The 16,566-nt window shown below is 40.0% G+C and overlaps 1 protein-coding gene and 1 long non-coding RNA gene across 2 annotated transcripts; both read left to right on the top strand.

Annotated features, from left to right (window-relative positions):
• The first annotated feature begins 161 nt into the window (after window positions 1–161).
• On the top strand, window positions 162–1,304 carry LOC138129214 (very long chain fatty acid elongase 7-like). The gene is made up of 5 exons (XM_069045462.1): window positions 162–340; window positions 387–574; window positions 627–761; window positions 812–1,054; window positions 1,128–1,304. Exons 1-5 carry the CDS (start codon window positions 283–285, stop codon window positions 1,293–1,295), a joined length of 792 nt encoding a protein of 263 aa, XP_068901563.1. The 5' UTR covers window positions 162–282; the 3' UTR covers window positions 1,296–1,304.
• Window positions 1,305–6,614: 5,310 nt separating this feature from the next.
• Window positions 6,615–8,816, top strand: LOC138129635 (uncharacterized). The gene is made up of 4 exons (XR_011159289.1): window positions 6,615–7,377; window positions 7,430–7,637; window positions 7,692–8,050; window positions 8,111–8,816. It is a non-coding gene; the product is annotated as an uncharacterized lncRNA (long non-coding RNA).
• Window positions 8,817–16,566: the final 7,750 nt, after the last annotated feature.

The raw sequence follows: 16,566 nt of genomic DNA, 5'->3' as shown, positions 1-16,566 counted from the left end.
TGCTATCGGTTCCGAAATAACGCCGTATTTTTGTTTATCGTTACTCCACTACAAGGGCTTTACACATTAAAAATTCCAGTTATCTCTTATCTTCGACCTCATAAAAAAGCATGGGTATGTCTGTATGGCGACCTTCAAGTTCCTTGATAGCTTCCAAATGAATTTCGTTAGAAACTTGGTACTGCCAACGTTTACAGCAGTAACGAATTTAACTTATTGAGTCGCGGACCGATTTGTAAAGAATAGTAAATCGGCGGTGGTTTGTGCGCAAATTTGGGTAATATGCCGAGGGTGTTGGATAAAGTTTTAGAAGTCTTGACGGACTCGCCGCCCATCTCCGGTAAAGTTTCCTGGGAAGTTTTCAGTTTTTACAGCGATAATTTCAGATCCTCGAATGAACCGATTTCTTCTGGGGACACCTGTGCAACTGATCACGATAATAGCGTTCTATTTGTTATTCATCTACAGACTAGGTCCAAATTTTATGAAGGGGAGGAAAACATTCGAATTAAAAAAAATTCTAGTCGGCTACAATATCCTTCAGATTTTTTTTAACCTGGGAATATTTACAATGGTAAGTGAGCAATTAAACAATGAAATTACTAATTCATAAATTCATACGTTAGGGAGTAACTTGCTTGCGGAATCAAAGTTTCTTCTATTGCGTCCCTTCCGAGAAATTAGAGAGTCCCGAAGCTACACTGGTTTTGAGAGCGCACTATTATTATCTTCTGCTCAAGTACTTTGATCTAATTGAAACTGTACGTTTAATTGCATATCTTTTACAACCCTGCTCATCGAAATGTTTAAGGTTTTTTATGTTCTGCGGAAGAAAGAACGTCAAATTTCCTTCTTGCATGTTTATCATCACATCGGCATCCTGGTGGCGACGTGGATTTCTGGAAAATACTTTCCTGGTGGTCAGGGCGTCTTTGTGGGGTTCTACAACACGCCGGTCCACTGCATCATGTACGTGTACTATTTACTGAGTGCTTGGAATCCAAATTACAGAAAACACATTTGGTGGAAAAAATACGTCACTTTGCTCCAAATAGTAAGTGAAAGAAAAATCCACAACTCGTGTTATTAACAATTTAAAATTTAAACGTTATTGTTATTGTTCGCAGGTTCAGCATTGTCTAATAATCATCAGTATATTTCTAGCGGTTGTGATCGTTAACTGCTCATATCCAAAAGGGTGGGCGACGTTCTTTACCATCAATATGGGATTCATTGTATATTTATTTGGAAGATTCTATAAAAATACGTATTTGAATAAGAGGAAAAATAAATAATAATTTCTCTGATGCAGTGATTATTTGTTGTGTATTTATTTGCGAATTAGTTATATAAATGGTCACGATTGATAGGTGGAAACAAGTACACCTTCGCCGCGAAATCCTTTAACCTCCTCGTGGTTGTCCTTGCTCGGCCGCAAGCGGCCTCAACAACAGTTTTTCTCTCGGTATGTTCAAGAATGATTTCGCGGCCTTGTTGCATAAATAACTATTGTGTTTTTCTCTTCTGGTATTGAACGGCGACGAGAAGATCACAAAATTATGAACACCGTTGTCAAAGAGTGAAAGAAACAGAGTGGTACGGTAACCATTAAGATTTTTTGCAGATTTTTTATTTCTTAAAAGAAGAATAATAATTTGTGGGTCTAGAAATGAAAAAAAAATTGTACTTGGTTGCCGTATTCGACATAGTGACTAAATCTACATATATATACAGTGAGATCGAAAAAAAATAGAGTTGGTTGTGACCAAAAATTTCAGTTGGCAATTCGTTAAAATTTCAATTATCAAATGTCAGTCTTAAAAGTTAGGTTAGTGATTTTGAGAACTTTGAGATCTTGATTTTCATAAAGGTGTGAATTATGTGTAATTTGTCGGTTGTAAAAGAATCATGAGGAGTTCTAATCGGATTTACGAACTAGAGTGTGTGCCTTCAGCTTCAAACAATGCTACTCTCTTCGCTTTATGTTTTCAAATGACCTTCGTAAAGTCGGGACATCAATTAAATTGCAGTTATCAGTAATTACTTGCATTAAGTCGGGAATTGTACTAGGCCTGTTTTTGAACACGTTGTTTTTCAGGTACGGAAAAACAAAATAATCAAGGCAAGTTGTTGGTAAGTGCCTTGAAGCTCCGGAATGACACTTACTATTGTAATTAATGACATCTGGTGACATTTAAATTACATTTTTACGTGCTGCCAACTAAAGTGTATTAATCATGGCTATCTCGATTTTTTTTTATTTTCGATCGCACCGGATTGAAACGTTTCGACTTCCTTGACTTTTCCTCGATGAAACTTTCCTCCCTCATTTGGTGTATTTTTGGCTGCCGCATTCCCTCGGATGAAATTTTTGCGGAAAAATACGAAACAAAAATAATAAGAAAAGAAATATTTATGGATCCTACGTTGTGTTTCATTTTTCATTTTGTTTAATTAGGCTCTAAAGAGAGGCCGTACCTTCGGAAGGTTTTTCAAAAAATGGAATTAAAACGATTGAGCACACTTCACTTAAATTTTATTTAACAAATAATACAAATAATGTACAAGAAATAGAGAAATAATTTACCTTGGAAAATAATGTAAAGCACATGGTCGCAAAATGGCTGCTGGAAGTACTGAACGTACCTCCGGCTACTTTGGAGATCAAACCCCGAGTGAATAAAAAAAGCCATGTTTCCCGTCCCGCATTCGGTTTGATCATTTCTGACGCACCCCACTTTCGCAACCCCTACTTGACCAAAGTGACCAATCAGCTCGGTTCTACTTTACACCGATCGCGACTCCCTTTCTCTCTCTAGAACTTTCGAAATTACAGTTTCCGTTTTTCCACCATTGTTTTAAATGTTTAAATTCAGATTTTTGTTAGGACCAGACCGAATATACATAATTTGTTGTTGAATTAGAACTCTGAAAAAGAACACTAAGTTACTGAATCTATACAATAATAAACCTCAACATCAAGAAACAAACACAATTAAAAATGGAACAAACAGAATTAATGAAACAAATTAACCTTATTTTGAAACCTAAATTAGGCTTGAAACGCTGTTATGTAAGTGTCATGTCATGCAACTAAATTCCGTTGATCTGCTACTTCTAAAAATTGTTCTACATTGGTTTGATTCCCCAAAACTGTTCTAATTAATTCGTAATTTTCATTCTCTCTCTCTCTCTCACTCACACCTCGGATTTCTACGACTACCTGGCTTTACCGTTACCCGGTAACTAAAAGTGCAAACGATTTTCTAATTTGCAAATCTCGCCCTTTAATTACAAATATGCCACAAATTTGAGAATGCTAAAAAAAGTAAATTAACCTAATGAACATTGATTTGGTGGTTCTCTCAATTTGAAACCTGCTAACTTCAAATTCATTAATTCAATTATCCCCTGATTTTAACTGGACTCCCCAAATTGTCGAACGAGTAAATTTTGCAATGTTTCTTTTCCCATGAAAACTGTTATCTTTTTGTCATTTTCGGACCGGGCGCGTACCTGCCTTTTCAAAGAAAGGTTCGCCGATTTCACTTGAGGAATGTGGTACCACTCTCGCCGACAAAGATCAATTAAATTTACAACTGACCAGCATTTCCGTCGCAAATGAACGGTATTTAAAACATTTCGTTGAAATTATTTTAGAAATTAAAATTCTTAATTTATCGTATTAATACGTGAAGGAAAAACTTTGTACCCCTTTTTAAGCAAAGTGCGCGCACGGAGGACTGTAAGATTTGGTGAGTTAAAATTTATATGGAGACGGAGTATATGGAGATTAACATTTATGGATAATATACAGGTGTCCCCATAAAAGAATACAAGTCCATAGTTCCCTTATTTATCGGAGGATTTTAATTGTCTATACACCAAATTAAATGGTTGTGAATAGGCTACGAAATAGCCTAAATAGATTTAAAAAACGCTACTACCGTCTATGCTTAATCCCCCCGCAGTGAAATCCACTCCAAGAGGGAGTTTATTTAGATTATTTATACAAACAAATATTCGGAATGAATCACAAGATTCTTTGACTATTTGTGGTTTGCCACCACGTAAGTTAATACTGAAAATTAATTGCATTGTTTTACTGATCAGAAACTTAAATATAAAAGAAGCATTGGTCAATGGAACAAGAATTTGCATCAAGTTTATGCATCGTAATGCTATTGATTGCGAAGTTTTAACTGGAACCGCACGCAATAAGAAAATTTTGATTCCACGTATAAATTTAACATATTCCTATTTTACCATTTAACTTTCAAAGAGCTCAATTTCCAGTTATACCTGCATTTGCGATGACAATAAATAAGTCAAAAACAAACATTCGAAATAAATTGGAATTTTATCGAGGCAGCCAGTTTTTACACATGGTCAATTGTAATTATACGTCGCAGCAAGTAGAGTTCGATCAATGGTTTGAGATTTTATATTTCCGAATATAACGGCCAACGGCATTTAGCAAACGATACAAAAAACATCGTCTACACAGAAGTTTTGAATCATTAAATTCACTTTCAAACTATTTTAAGTTCAATGGACAACATTTATTTTTTTAACCGCCAGGTTTTTTTGTTTGAATAAAAAATATACCGGGTGGCACTTTATGTGTAAAATTAAAAATCGTCGGATATTGGCTCCCCTAATTATTTTAGGACCAACCCTTAAGTACAAAAGTTGTAGAGTTTTAAAAATGGTTCAATTCTTATTTGTCTCGTTTAACATCTTCCGGGAGTACACAATAATGGAAAAAAGAATTAAAGAATTTGTCAAAATAGCAATAGCTGGGAAGTGTAACCGAGGTCACAACCAAAGATAACAATGTATGATATTTGACATAATTGGTCGCTCCGGATAGAATACAGGAAATGTTGCTTGCATGTCTCTAAAAGACAATCTGGAGTAATACCATTTTACGAAGTTAACTTTTTCTTCTTTGTTAACAGAGTTCATTCTTTAAGGAATCATAAAACTAGTTACGTTTGTCAAAAAATTAACTTTTTTGTTGTTGGGAGTTATTACTATTTTATCGGTAGATTTTTAATATTTAATTTTCTTGTCTAACAGAACCAGAAGGTGTTAGAAAATAATTAGAAAAGGATTTCGGTACAATTTTTTTTACTCTACAACTTTTGTATTTAAGGTTTTGTTTGAATATAATTAGGGGAGTCAATATCAGAGAATTTTCACTATTAAACGTAAAGTGCCTATGTACCAAAATCCATTCTACACCCTGTATAAAAAAATACAAAGCACGTATTGTTTATTTCATTTCTCTTAATGTTTTATTTAAATTTTATATAACTTGAAAAAGATAGGCAAATTAACTGTGTAGCCTTGGCGAAACTTGACCAGTATAGCAATAAAAAAAAACCCAAGGAAATGTCAAGAAACGCGTTATCGTTTTTTAAATAAGGCTTAGCCAAGCTATACCTCATTTTTCCTATCGTTCGTATTTTTCCCATACATAATTCGAAAATTAATGGATAATGACGTATTTGTACACGCTCGCAGCTGTCGTAATAGAACAAAATTCAAAAAAATTATATGCAATGATTACCGAGGAATACTCTGATAAAAAAAAACTCAATAACGTTCAAACTTAAAAATTAATGAATAACTGTCGAATTTTGACCGCTGGGCGACCTATAGTAATAATACAGGGTGAATTCGAAATACGTCACAATCTTAAAACCCCAGGATCTTCAGGAAGTGAATAAACCGAAAATGTGGTTAAACATTTTAAATTCATAAAGTCCAATTTAACTTAATTCCTTCCCGAACGAGACGCTTCTGAAAGTTCTAATAAATCGAAACATGAATATCCGCAAAAACGTGTAACATTAAGAGTGAAAACCAAGTGAAAGGAAAAGTCAAAGCAAAAACCACAACTACCGTACTTAGACACAATGTTCAAAATGTCGGTCGTGATTTCTAATAGTTACACGCCAGTTCCCTTCGATGTAGATTGTCCCGAACCCTTGCAAAACTTGCTGCATGGTCCGAGATTTGCGCTGATGAATATGGGTGTTAAAAACTCCGTTAACAACACTATTCGCGTAAAATCTGGTTGATGGACGCACATTTGAATCACTCACTAAACTCTTGCTTACGAAGTAGGGCCCGGATTTTAGGCAAAATGGACTATTTTTATTTTTTAAGGCACATGTATGAAACTTGTCTATAAATGATTTCTGGCTTAATTAGAGTAATTAGAGCCATATTTGATTCTGCCTATTCGGCCTAAAATGCCCTTTAAATACCTATTTTACCTTTTAACTGCCTGAACATGCCTAAAATGACCAAAAATCAATTTCATTTTTGCGGTTTTTTCCCAATTTTCGAATTCTGGGAAGTTTACGGTATTGAAAATGTAAAAGTGGTACCTCAATAAAATTTACAATGCTTTATGATTTTAAAATTTAAGGAGATGTAATTACTGAAATGTACAAAGTGCAGTACAATACAGGAATTACTTTTTCGCTTTTACGGTTGGGACCATGATGTCAGCGGTAAATACTCCGACAATACCTAAGTACCACAAACCATTAGACTGGACTGGCATAAATTACAGATTTGTAATCTGTTTGCCTCTGTTCGAAGGGGTGCAGGTATACGCGGTCTAATGTTTTCTGATACTTAGGTATTGTTAGAAGCTTTAACGTTTATAAAATGGTCCTTGCCATAAAAACGAAAATTAAAATCCCGAAGTGAAACAATAAGAGAAACCTTAAGGGTGTCATTTTCTAAAAATTTAAGAAATATAAAATTAACCATCTCCTCTGAAATTTGGTGGGAGACGTAAATATAAGCATTACAAATTTGTCATTTCTCGTTTACTTTATCTCCGTGCAGTGGTCGTGTTTCTTGTGAACCTGTTTAAAGTGAACATAATGCCGAAACAAAAAATTAGTTTACGCGAAAAAATATTACAGTGGACAAGCAAGAAAGATTTATATGAAATAAAATCAACCCGAGAAATGTTTTGTAAAGCTTGTGGTAAACTGGTAAGTTAAGCATAATTAAAAATATGTCATTTTATATTTTTTACTTATTTGAAAATTTTATTTTTTGTAGTTTATATGCGAAAAAAAATGTCACTTGCAACAGCATGAGCAAACGGCCATCCATAAAGAGAACATTATGACACCGCTTCGGCAAACGTTGCTGACACAGAACTTGGAGGAATCGGCAAATAGTACATTCAATATGGAACTTTGTAACGTCTTTTTAGCTGCCAATATACCATGGCACAAACTACAAAATCCTGCGTTTCAGAATTTTCTGACAAAATATTGTGGTAGAAAAATTCCGGATGAGTCTACTTTACGGAAAAATTATTTACCAAAATGCTACAAAGATGTATGAACATACTATCTTTTAATATTTAATTTAAAATTATTTTCACTTTTAGACTATTGACCGCATTCGGAATGAGCTGGATCCTTTTAACATATGGGTTTCAGTTGACGAAACAACAGATGCACTTGGGCGATATGTGGCGAATTGTCTGGTTGGGAAACTTTCAGAAGATGAACCTGGAAAATCTTATCTTTTGGCGTCTAAACAATTAGAAAGAACAAATCATGAGACAATAGCTAGATTCGTAAATCAATCTTTAGGTAAGGGTTTTTCACTTTTTTTAATTTATTTTGATTTAAAATTTCTATGCGTAGAAATCTTGTGGAGTACCAGAGTTGTTGCTGAAAAGTTTCTTTTGTTTGTAACGGATGGAGCACCATATATGATAAAATCTGGTAGACACCTTAAGGTGTTTTATCCAAAAATTGTGCATGTCACATGCTTAGCGCATGCTTTAAATCTAGTGGCTGAAAAAATTCGCTATCAATATGAAGATGTGGATAATTTAATTTCGAACGTGAAAAAAATTTTCGTTAAGGCACCTTTGAGAGTTGAAATGTACAAAGAAAAACTAAAAGAAATGCCACTGCCTCCACAGCCAATTTTAACACGATGGGGAACATGGCTTCAGGCTGCTATGTTTTACAGCGAACACTTTGATTCCATTAAAGAAGTAAGTATATAAAAGATAAGCAAATTAATTGATTGTTAAACTGTTTTTAACTACTCACAGGTTGTCATGTCCTTTGATGGAAGTTCTGCTGTTGCTATTCAAAAAGCACAGTCTATAATGAAGAAACCCGGAATAAAAAACCAATTAATTTATGTTCGCAGTAATTTTAAAATAATCTGCGAAAGTATTACTCAATTGGAAAAAAATGGGTTACCTTTAACCGATTCAATCAAAATTGTTGAAAACGTATTTACCTCCCTAAAAAAATCTCCAGGCCCTGTAGCAGCAGTAGCATTAAAAAAACTTGAAGATGTTACTGAAAAAAATCCTGGATACAAATTTCTTCTAGAATTGGCAAGAATTTTTAGAGGTGAAGATGTGCCGGAACATGACACCAAAATGGAAGAAATTTATTACAAATTTGCGCCCATTACCTCTTGCGAGGTAGAAAGAAGTTTTTCAAAATATAAGTCCATTTTGGTGGATAACCGACAATGTTTTAAAGTAGAAAATTTAGAGCAATATCTTGTATGCAATGTAAATACGTAACAATGTAAATAACTAACAAACTTGTAGTATTGTATATTAATTAATAAAAAATAATTAGTAAATATCTTGTTGTGTGTACCTACTTAAAACTTTAAAAACACATTTTTTAATTTAATTAACCACAACTTTAAGGACCTAGTATGGCTTATTTTCAGTTTTTAAGGGACTATTTGCAGTAGTTTAAGGGACTATTTTAGGCACCTATTTCCGACTTTTTAATTGCCTAAAATCCGGGCCCTATTACGAAGCAATCGAAAAGTACCATTTTCCCGTAGACAACAGCCAGACATGTTTGCGAATGCGGAACACGACGCGCCGGAAACTTTTCGCGATACAAAGCTTGTGCCCTTAAGCCAACACCATCTGCACTTCCGTAACAAAGTACCATATCGGTCATTTCACTATTGGTATAATTTTCCATGATAATGACACACGCACACACAAAATTCCAACCAAACAATAGTCGAAGGTTGCACTGAAAACAACTAATCTGCACGCGGTTCTAGCACCCGGGTAACAAAACTTTTTGCACCTTTTTTGCCTTGCACTCGATAACTTTTTAAATCTTAATATCCGTCCTAACGTGGTATCAGTGGCGTACTCAAGTTTTGTGCTTAAATTGTACATGGCTTTTCTGCGCTTATGCGGATCTATAGCGCAAAACTGAGTGCACGGAATTTGCACAATTGGTCCGAAGATTCTGGGGTTTTAAGATTGTGACGTAGTTCAAATTCACGCTGTATAATGCTTTTAACTTCCGCTGCTGTACCTTTTACGGTTTCTGTAGCAATGTAAAAATTTACAAATATTTTGCTAAAAGTATTTATGTTACTTAGATTTTTAATAATTAGTTGCATATTAACCTGAAGGTTGTCGTTGGTTTAAACACTTGTCTCGACGGGGCATGATATGACAGCATTACCCTAAACTTCGAATTCACTGAACTAACTGCTGAAGAGTCAAACAAGAACAGATCGAATCTAATCCCCTTCCAATCACACCACATGACAGAACAGCACCACCAATAAAAACTCCTTCCTCGAAGAATCTCATTCGTGATGAAGTTCATGAAGAAGAGATTGAGTCAAAACGGAATAAGATAATAGACAGACACTGCGAGCTTATTCGGTAATGATTTCAAAGTACTTTTGTTATATTTGTTGTTTCCACATTCTTTATCTTCGACTATTTTTTCATCACTATTTGTCATTCACATTGTTATCTAAAATTAAAAAAAAATATCTTATATGCCCATGTGCTTATTGTGTTTATGTGTTAATGTTCGTTTGAGCTACTTTCGACAATTATTTCTTTATAATGCTTCAAAGAAATCAACGATTGTCAATGATGTCAAATTAATGTGTAAGTTTCTTGTCTACAGATGGAAAAATAACTGTTTGATGTTGATGAGTCATCTTATAATACCATTTACCACTGGTGCTATCCTTATAGGCATAAGCATCGTACTTTCATTTTTGCAAGTAAGTTGTCATCAATTACTCTTCTACTGAATGTCCATCAAGCCAACGTCATCTAATTTTATTTTAATTCCTTTTTCTTGATTCTTCATTAATATACTCTTAAGCTATACAGGGGGGAACAAAAGTATCAAATGTTTAATATAAAAGTTGATTGGTGTATTATCCTGCATCATCTAGTCTTTCTAGTTTGTTCATATCTTCTTTTGTTTCGCTGCTATGGCAACCAACTTTGGTTTTTTTAAATAGCACCCATACATTTTTTGTGTGATTTTCAAACAAGCGTATCTTTCTGTATTCATAAATACAGTGTTGCCACTATGGGGAAACAGAATAAAATAAAAACAAAAACAGAGGTGATAAAATTAACATTTTTTCGTAATTTTTCAAATTAAAACGTTACAGCGATTATTTGATACTTTTGTTCCACTCCGTATATCTTTATATTCAAAATGAGCACTTTTAATAAGCAATAAATTTACTAAATAGTTGTCACCCTTGGTTTTTCGCCCAACATACCTCTTCAGGAATCGTTGGTTGCCTACAAAATTCCCTCTTTTGCTAGCGCGAAGACAAGCGCGCGCGCGACTCCTTCGAGAATATTCCATCTTATCAGGAGAATCTTCACTCACCTTTTTTCTCTTCTGAATCTACCGTGCCACGTGCCTTTGCGGACCGTTTCGTTCGAGTGAAATCAATTTATTACCTGGTGCCAGGGATCTTCGTATTCGTCGAAACCTTGTGGATGGTGTGCTGTATCGTCTCCGTGTGGAAAATTTGAGCGCACCCTTCCAACTCCGCTTAGGGAGGATTTTGGTCCAAACGCTAAGGCTCGTGACGCAATCGAAGTAGACTTCTGCGAGGCATTTCCCTTGCCTGAGGGTATAGGTGAGTCTTCATGTAGACAATGTGCTACACGTAGTACTCCTCTAGGGAATCCTCCATCTCCACCCCCTAGACTTCGACCCCAACCGTCTTACGTCGAGGTCAAGAGAAAACCGTGCGTCGGGCTCATCGTCGACGCGCCCGAGACCTCTGTGGCTCCAGTCTCGTCTCTAGAACCGTCAGCTCCGCTCAAAGGACTTTGCCACCAGATCCCCGAACGACTGGGAAAGGACACGCTCCTCTACGGCCCCTGAGCGCGGACTGCTCCTGGAGACCGGCAAGCCACCCCTCTTATTCGACTCAATTTCATTTTATCTAACCTTTTTTTAATATCTTACTAACCATATCATAATTTACAAACTAACTCAATCTAGCAAGTGAAATAGCTCACGTACTTTTGTTATATATATCACATTATAACCTTGTTAACATCTCCGCGTAGACATCAGCGAGATTCGCTTATTGTAAAGCTCTGCGGAAATAGCTATTTCGGCCGGATTGCTGGAACCGAGTTTCCACCCCCTTTTTATTGTACATTTTTATATCAATTCACATTTATATTTATATCAATTCATATATTTATCCATTCATATATTTATATCAATTCAAATATAACTACAGTCATTTCAATTACATTCAATTTTCACTTACATGGTGTGTATCAATACTACCCCCCTCAGCTCGCCCGTCTGTATTTTTTTGGTTTCGCCTGTTTGAATAGCGCCTAGGTCCAGCCACGTCCACTTTGTGCGTTTCTTTTCGTTCTCGCGAACTTCAAACACCTCTCCTGGCCAGGTCAGCAGGCTACTTGCGGGGCCTGCTACCAAAAGAACCCTCGACTTCGCCGCAAGTGGCGCCCTGAGATCGAGCTAGCCCAAGTATTGTGCCCTCTGGCCAGTTTGAACCGTGGCATAATATTTTGGCGCCCAACGTGGGGCACGAGGCGATTATTCTCAGTTTTCGATTTTCAATTTTGATTTACCTTACTTCAGGCGAATAAAAGTGACGAGCTGATAGGGTGTTTGATACTTACTATTGATATTCAGTTCGATTTCTAACTATCTCCATTTTGTCTTGGCTCTGACGTGACTCTGTCACTCTATTTATTTCGGTTCGGGAAACGGAGTCAAACTTCCGTTGAACATGGCTAGTCTGCAGTACGAAGTGAACCGTTTGGCTCAAGACGAGCTGGTTTACGAATTAGCTGTTAGAGGGTTAACCGAAGTGGGAACCGTAGAACAGATGCGGAAAACCTTGCGGAACTTGTTGCGTATGGAGCGTGGTCCCAATCCACTCAGTTATCCGGCTCATCCGTTTACCGTTGCGGAAGATCTTGCCGCCCTCACTCAGAAAGCGGAGGAAATTAAAGCTCTCGTGGACGATTTCGACGGAATTTCAGAAACCGGTCGCAAGAAAATCCTGTCAAAATTAGCGTGTGCTTTGGGACGGGCGAATACGGTTAGGTCTGCCGAGACCGTTAATCAGTCAGCCATTTCGAAGATAGTAGTGTCCTTACTCAACTCGAATTCCGACATGGAATACAAGGTTAGACATGCTACCGCCGATCAGTCTCTAGGAGCGTTAGATGTCAGTTTGCTAAACGTTGATAGCGGAGAAGACTCCGATGTCGAGACATCACCTACCGCCGCTACTTCTTTCGCGCGAGGCGACACCTCGTTTAGGGCACCTAGTGTTCCGGTTTACAAGTGGAACCTCAAATTCTCCGGTGAGGACTCTCGCCTTTCGTTAAGCGCTTTCCTAATGAGAGTCGAAGAGTTGCGTGTCTCGCGAAACGTCACGGAGGAGGAATTATTCCAATCGGCAAATGACTTATTCGAAGGACGAGCTTTGACGTGGTTTCGCTCCGTTCGCCGAAACGCTTACGACTGGCGCTCCTTGGTAGCTTTGTTGCGGAATCAGTTTCAGCCCGCTGATTATAACGACAGGCTGTTTGAGGAAATTCGTCGCCGAACTCAGGGTCCGGATGAGAGCATCGCGATGTTCGCTGCAGTGATGGACAACATGTTTGATCGGGTGACAGTCAGAGTTCCGGAGGCTACGCGTCTTAAAATCATCTTAAAGAATCTGGCCCCATATTACCAAAATCAACTGGGTCTCTCTCCGATCACGTCTCGCGATCAGTTGCTCGAGGCGAGTAGGCTATTGGAAGCCAGAAAAGCATCCGTCGAGTGCTACGTTCAGCCAACGCGCCGCCGCGGACAGATTTGTCTAGAACCTGACCTCGCATACGTCCAAGTGGAGGCCTCTTCGGCGAAGAGCTCCACCCCCAATTCTCTCGACGTCCGGCCCGTGAAGGCCATATCGGGAAAGTGTTGGAACTGCGGCAAGCCCAACCATTCTTTCCGTTCGTGCGCTGAACCCCGGAAGAAATTTTGCTACCGATGTGGTGCTCCGGATTGCACCGTTGCCACGTGCGGTAAGTGTTCGGGAAACGGGACACGGAGGAAGTAGATGGTCGTGAGCATTCCTCCGGTTCTCCTTCTAATATCGACCGCACCGGAATCATCCTCGACTACGTCCTCTCGCATTTACACGGCGATGAGCGTCCATTCCTAAGAGTAAAGATCGCGGGAACTCCTTTTCTCGGGTTGCTCGACTCTGGCGCTTCGCGTACCGTCATGGGCGGTGTCGGCTGGCGAAAATTGCAGAACTTGGGTTTACCTCTCCAACCAAGCGTCGTTGACTGCACGGTCGCCGACGGTCGAATTTGCAAAAGCCTAGGTTCTGTTCGGGCTCCGATTGATCTGTTGGGGAAAGTTCGACTCGTAGAGATACACGTAGTACCCGATCTGACAGAAGGGTTGTTGTTGGGAAAGGATTTCTGGAAGACAATGGAGGTCGTCCCCGACTTAAGCAAAGACGTCTGGTATTTTTCCTCGGACTTGAGCCAGACCGTAAGAGTTGCACCTCTGGGAGACGTCTCCGGATTACTCGACCAGTCATCTCTGACCCCGCAACAAAAGTCCGTGCTGGGATCGTTGATCCGGACACAGTCGCAACTACAGCCTGCGCGTATCGGGAAAGTGAAAGAGGTACAACATCGCATAGAAATATCTTCGGACGTCCGCCCCATAAAGCAGAGGTATTATCCCGTTTCGCCCGCGAAGCAAAAGATAATCGACACCGAAGTTGAGGAAATGTTACGGGAGGGAATAATCGAACCTTCACGAAGCGCTTGGTCTTCACCAGTTTGTTTAGTCCCCAAGAAGGACGGATCGTATCGTTTTTGCGTGGATTACCGAAAATTAAATTCCGTTACGAAGCCAGACGCTTACCCGCTCCCGTACATATCTTCAATTTTGGACCAGCTACGCGATTGCCGTTATATGAGTTCGCTCGACATCAAGAGTGCCTTTTGGCAAGTTGAGGTCGCTCCAGAACATCGGGAATTTACCGCATTTACTGTCCCGGGACGGGGACTGTACCACTTCAAAAGAATGCCGTTCGGTTTAATAAATTCGCCGGCCACCTGGCAGCGCATCATCGACTCCGTCGTAGGTGCTGACCTCCAGCCCTACGTCTTCGTATACATGGACGACATTGTGGTCACCTCTTCCGACTTCGACACTCACATTCGTGTCCTAAGACAGATATTCGATCGTCTCCGTGACGCCGGTATAACGTGTAACTGGGAGAAGAGTCAATTCTGTCGCGCCGAATTACGTTATCTCGGTCACCTGGTCGATAGCAACGGCGTGAGACCAGACACCGCTAAGGTGGAAGCAATTCTCAAGATCCCGGAACCAAAGAACGTCTCTGACGTCCGTCGCTTCGTCGGTACTGCCAGTTGGTATCGCCGTTTCGTACCTCATTTCGCTTCCGTTATCGCTCCTCTTGCGCAATTGACTCGCAAGGGCGTCCCATTTTCGTGGACTGAAGAGTGTTCTTCGGCTTTCGTTCGGGTGAAAGAACTGCTCATTTCCGCGCCGATCCTGTCTTCTCCAGATTTTTCGCGACAGTTCGTTGTGCAGTGTGACGCCTCTTCGTACGGTCTTGGTGCCGTGTTGACGCAAACTTTTGATGACGGGGAGAAACCCATCTCCTACCTATCGCGATCGCTAACCCGTGCGGAACGGAACCTGTCCACGACGGAACGAGAATGCCTTTGCGTCATCTGGGCTGTCGAAAAATTACGCCATTATCTGGAGGGAGTCCATTTCGTTGTGATCACCGATCACCACAGTTTACTGTGGTTGAATCGCTTGAAAGACCCTCAAGGTCGTCTCGCCAGATGGGCCTTACGCCTCCAACCCTACGATTTTGAGATCAAACATCGTCCCGGCAAGGACAACGTCGTTCCCGACATGCTGTCGCGATCCGTTCCGATCACCGCCGTCACTGACTTCGATCCGTCTTTCAGCGATACTAAAGACCCGTGGTATCATCGGTTACGGACCGAGGTCGCGGCAAAACCTCTCAAATACCCTCAGTACCGAGTCGAGGACGGAATACTGTTGAAGTACACTCGCTGTCGAATTCCAGAACTGTCCCTCGAACGAGACTACTGGAAGCGAGTCGTTCCGAAAGATTATCGCGTCAAAATTCTCCGACGTTACCACGATGAAGTCACTTCCGGACACGTTGGTATCTTCAAGACCTTTCAGAAAATCCGGACTAGGTACTATTGGCCTAAAATGAAAGCCGACGTAGTGCGTTACGTTGTCGGTTGCAAAGACTGTGCTCAGCACAAAGTGGAGCAGAAACCTCCAGCTGGTCTGATGGGAAAACGTGTCGCCCCTACCGCGCCATGGGAATGGATAAGCTTGGATTTTATCGGCCCATTTCCGCGTTCTGCGCAGGGTTACGTGTACGCGCTGGTCGTCACCGATTATTTCACGAAGTATGTTCTGACATTTCCTATGCGATCGGCGACAGCCAAAGCGCTCACCAAATGCGTTGAAGAACAAATCTTCTTGGTATACGGCACCCCCCGAATGTTGATTTGCGACAACGGCACGCAATTGAGAGGCAGATCTTTTCGAGCGTTGTGCGAGAGGTACGAAGTCAAAATACAGTATACGCCCCATCACTATCCCCGTGCCGATCCGACCGAACGAACGAATAGAGTGGTCAAGACCATGATCGCCACGTACATCAAGTCCGATCATCGCCACTGGTCCGACCATTTGGCCGCAATCGGTTGTGCGATTCGCACAGCATGCCACGAAACCACTGGATACAGTCCGTACTTCGCAAATTTCGGGCGCGAGCACAAAGTCTTGGGTAGCGAACACTATCATCCACTATCTCCCGCGGACCCGCGATTAGAGGACTTTGTTCAAAAGCGTCAGCTAGGTTTTCAGAAACTCTTTGGAGAAATTGCAAACCGACTCCAAACTGCGCACGAGAAAAACAAACGAGTCTATGACTTACGCAGGCGTCCCGTGGACTACCAGCCCGGACAGTTGGTATGGCGCCGAGACAAAAGTCTCTCGGACGCGGTTGGCCACTACACCGCCAAATTAGGCCCGAAATTCGTTGGCCCGTTCAAAATCGCCCGGAAAATCGGTTACGGAACGTATGAGCTGACAGACGATACCGGTATTAAAAGAGGCCATTGGCACGTCCAAGACCTAAAACCTG

This window comes from Tenebrio molitor, chromosome 4 (assembly GCF_963966145.1).
Source record: "Tenebrio molitor chromosome 4, icTenMoli1.1, whole genome shotgun sequence".
NCBI lineage: Eukaryota > Metazoa > Arthropoda > Insecta > Coleoptera > Tenebrionidae > Tenebrio > Tenebrio molitor.
Note: the sequence above shows the minus strand (reverse complement) of the source record. Positions and strands in the feature narration are given on the sequence as shown.

What these genes read in the sequence shown, in the direction of transcription:
- LOC138129214 (XM_069045462.1), top strand. Translation starts at nt 283, where the DNA reads ATGCCGAGGGTGTTGGATAAAGTTTTAGAAGTCTTGACGGACTCGCCG. An exon ending in GGACTCGCCGCCCATCTCCG is followed by an intron (nt 341 to 386) that starts GTAAAGTTTCCT and finishes CGATAATTTCAG; the next exon opens with ATCCTCGAATGAACCGATTT. An exon ending in ACTTTGATCTAATTGAAACT is followed by an intron (nt 762 to 811) that starts GTACGTTTAATT and finishes GAAATGTTTAAG; the next exon opens with GTTTTTTATGTTCTGCGGAA.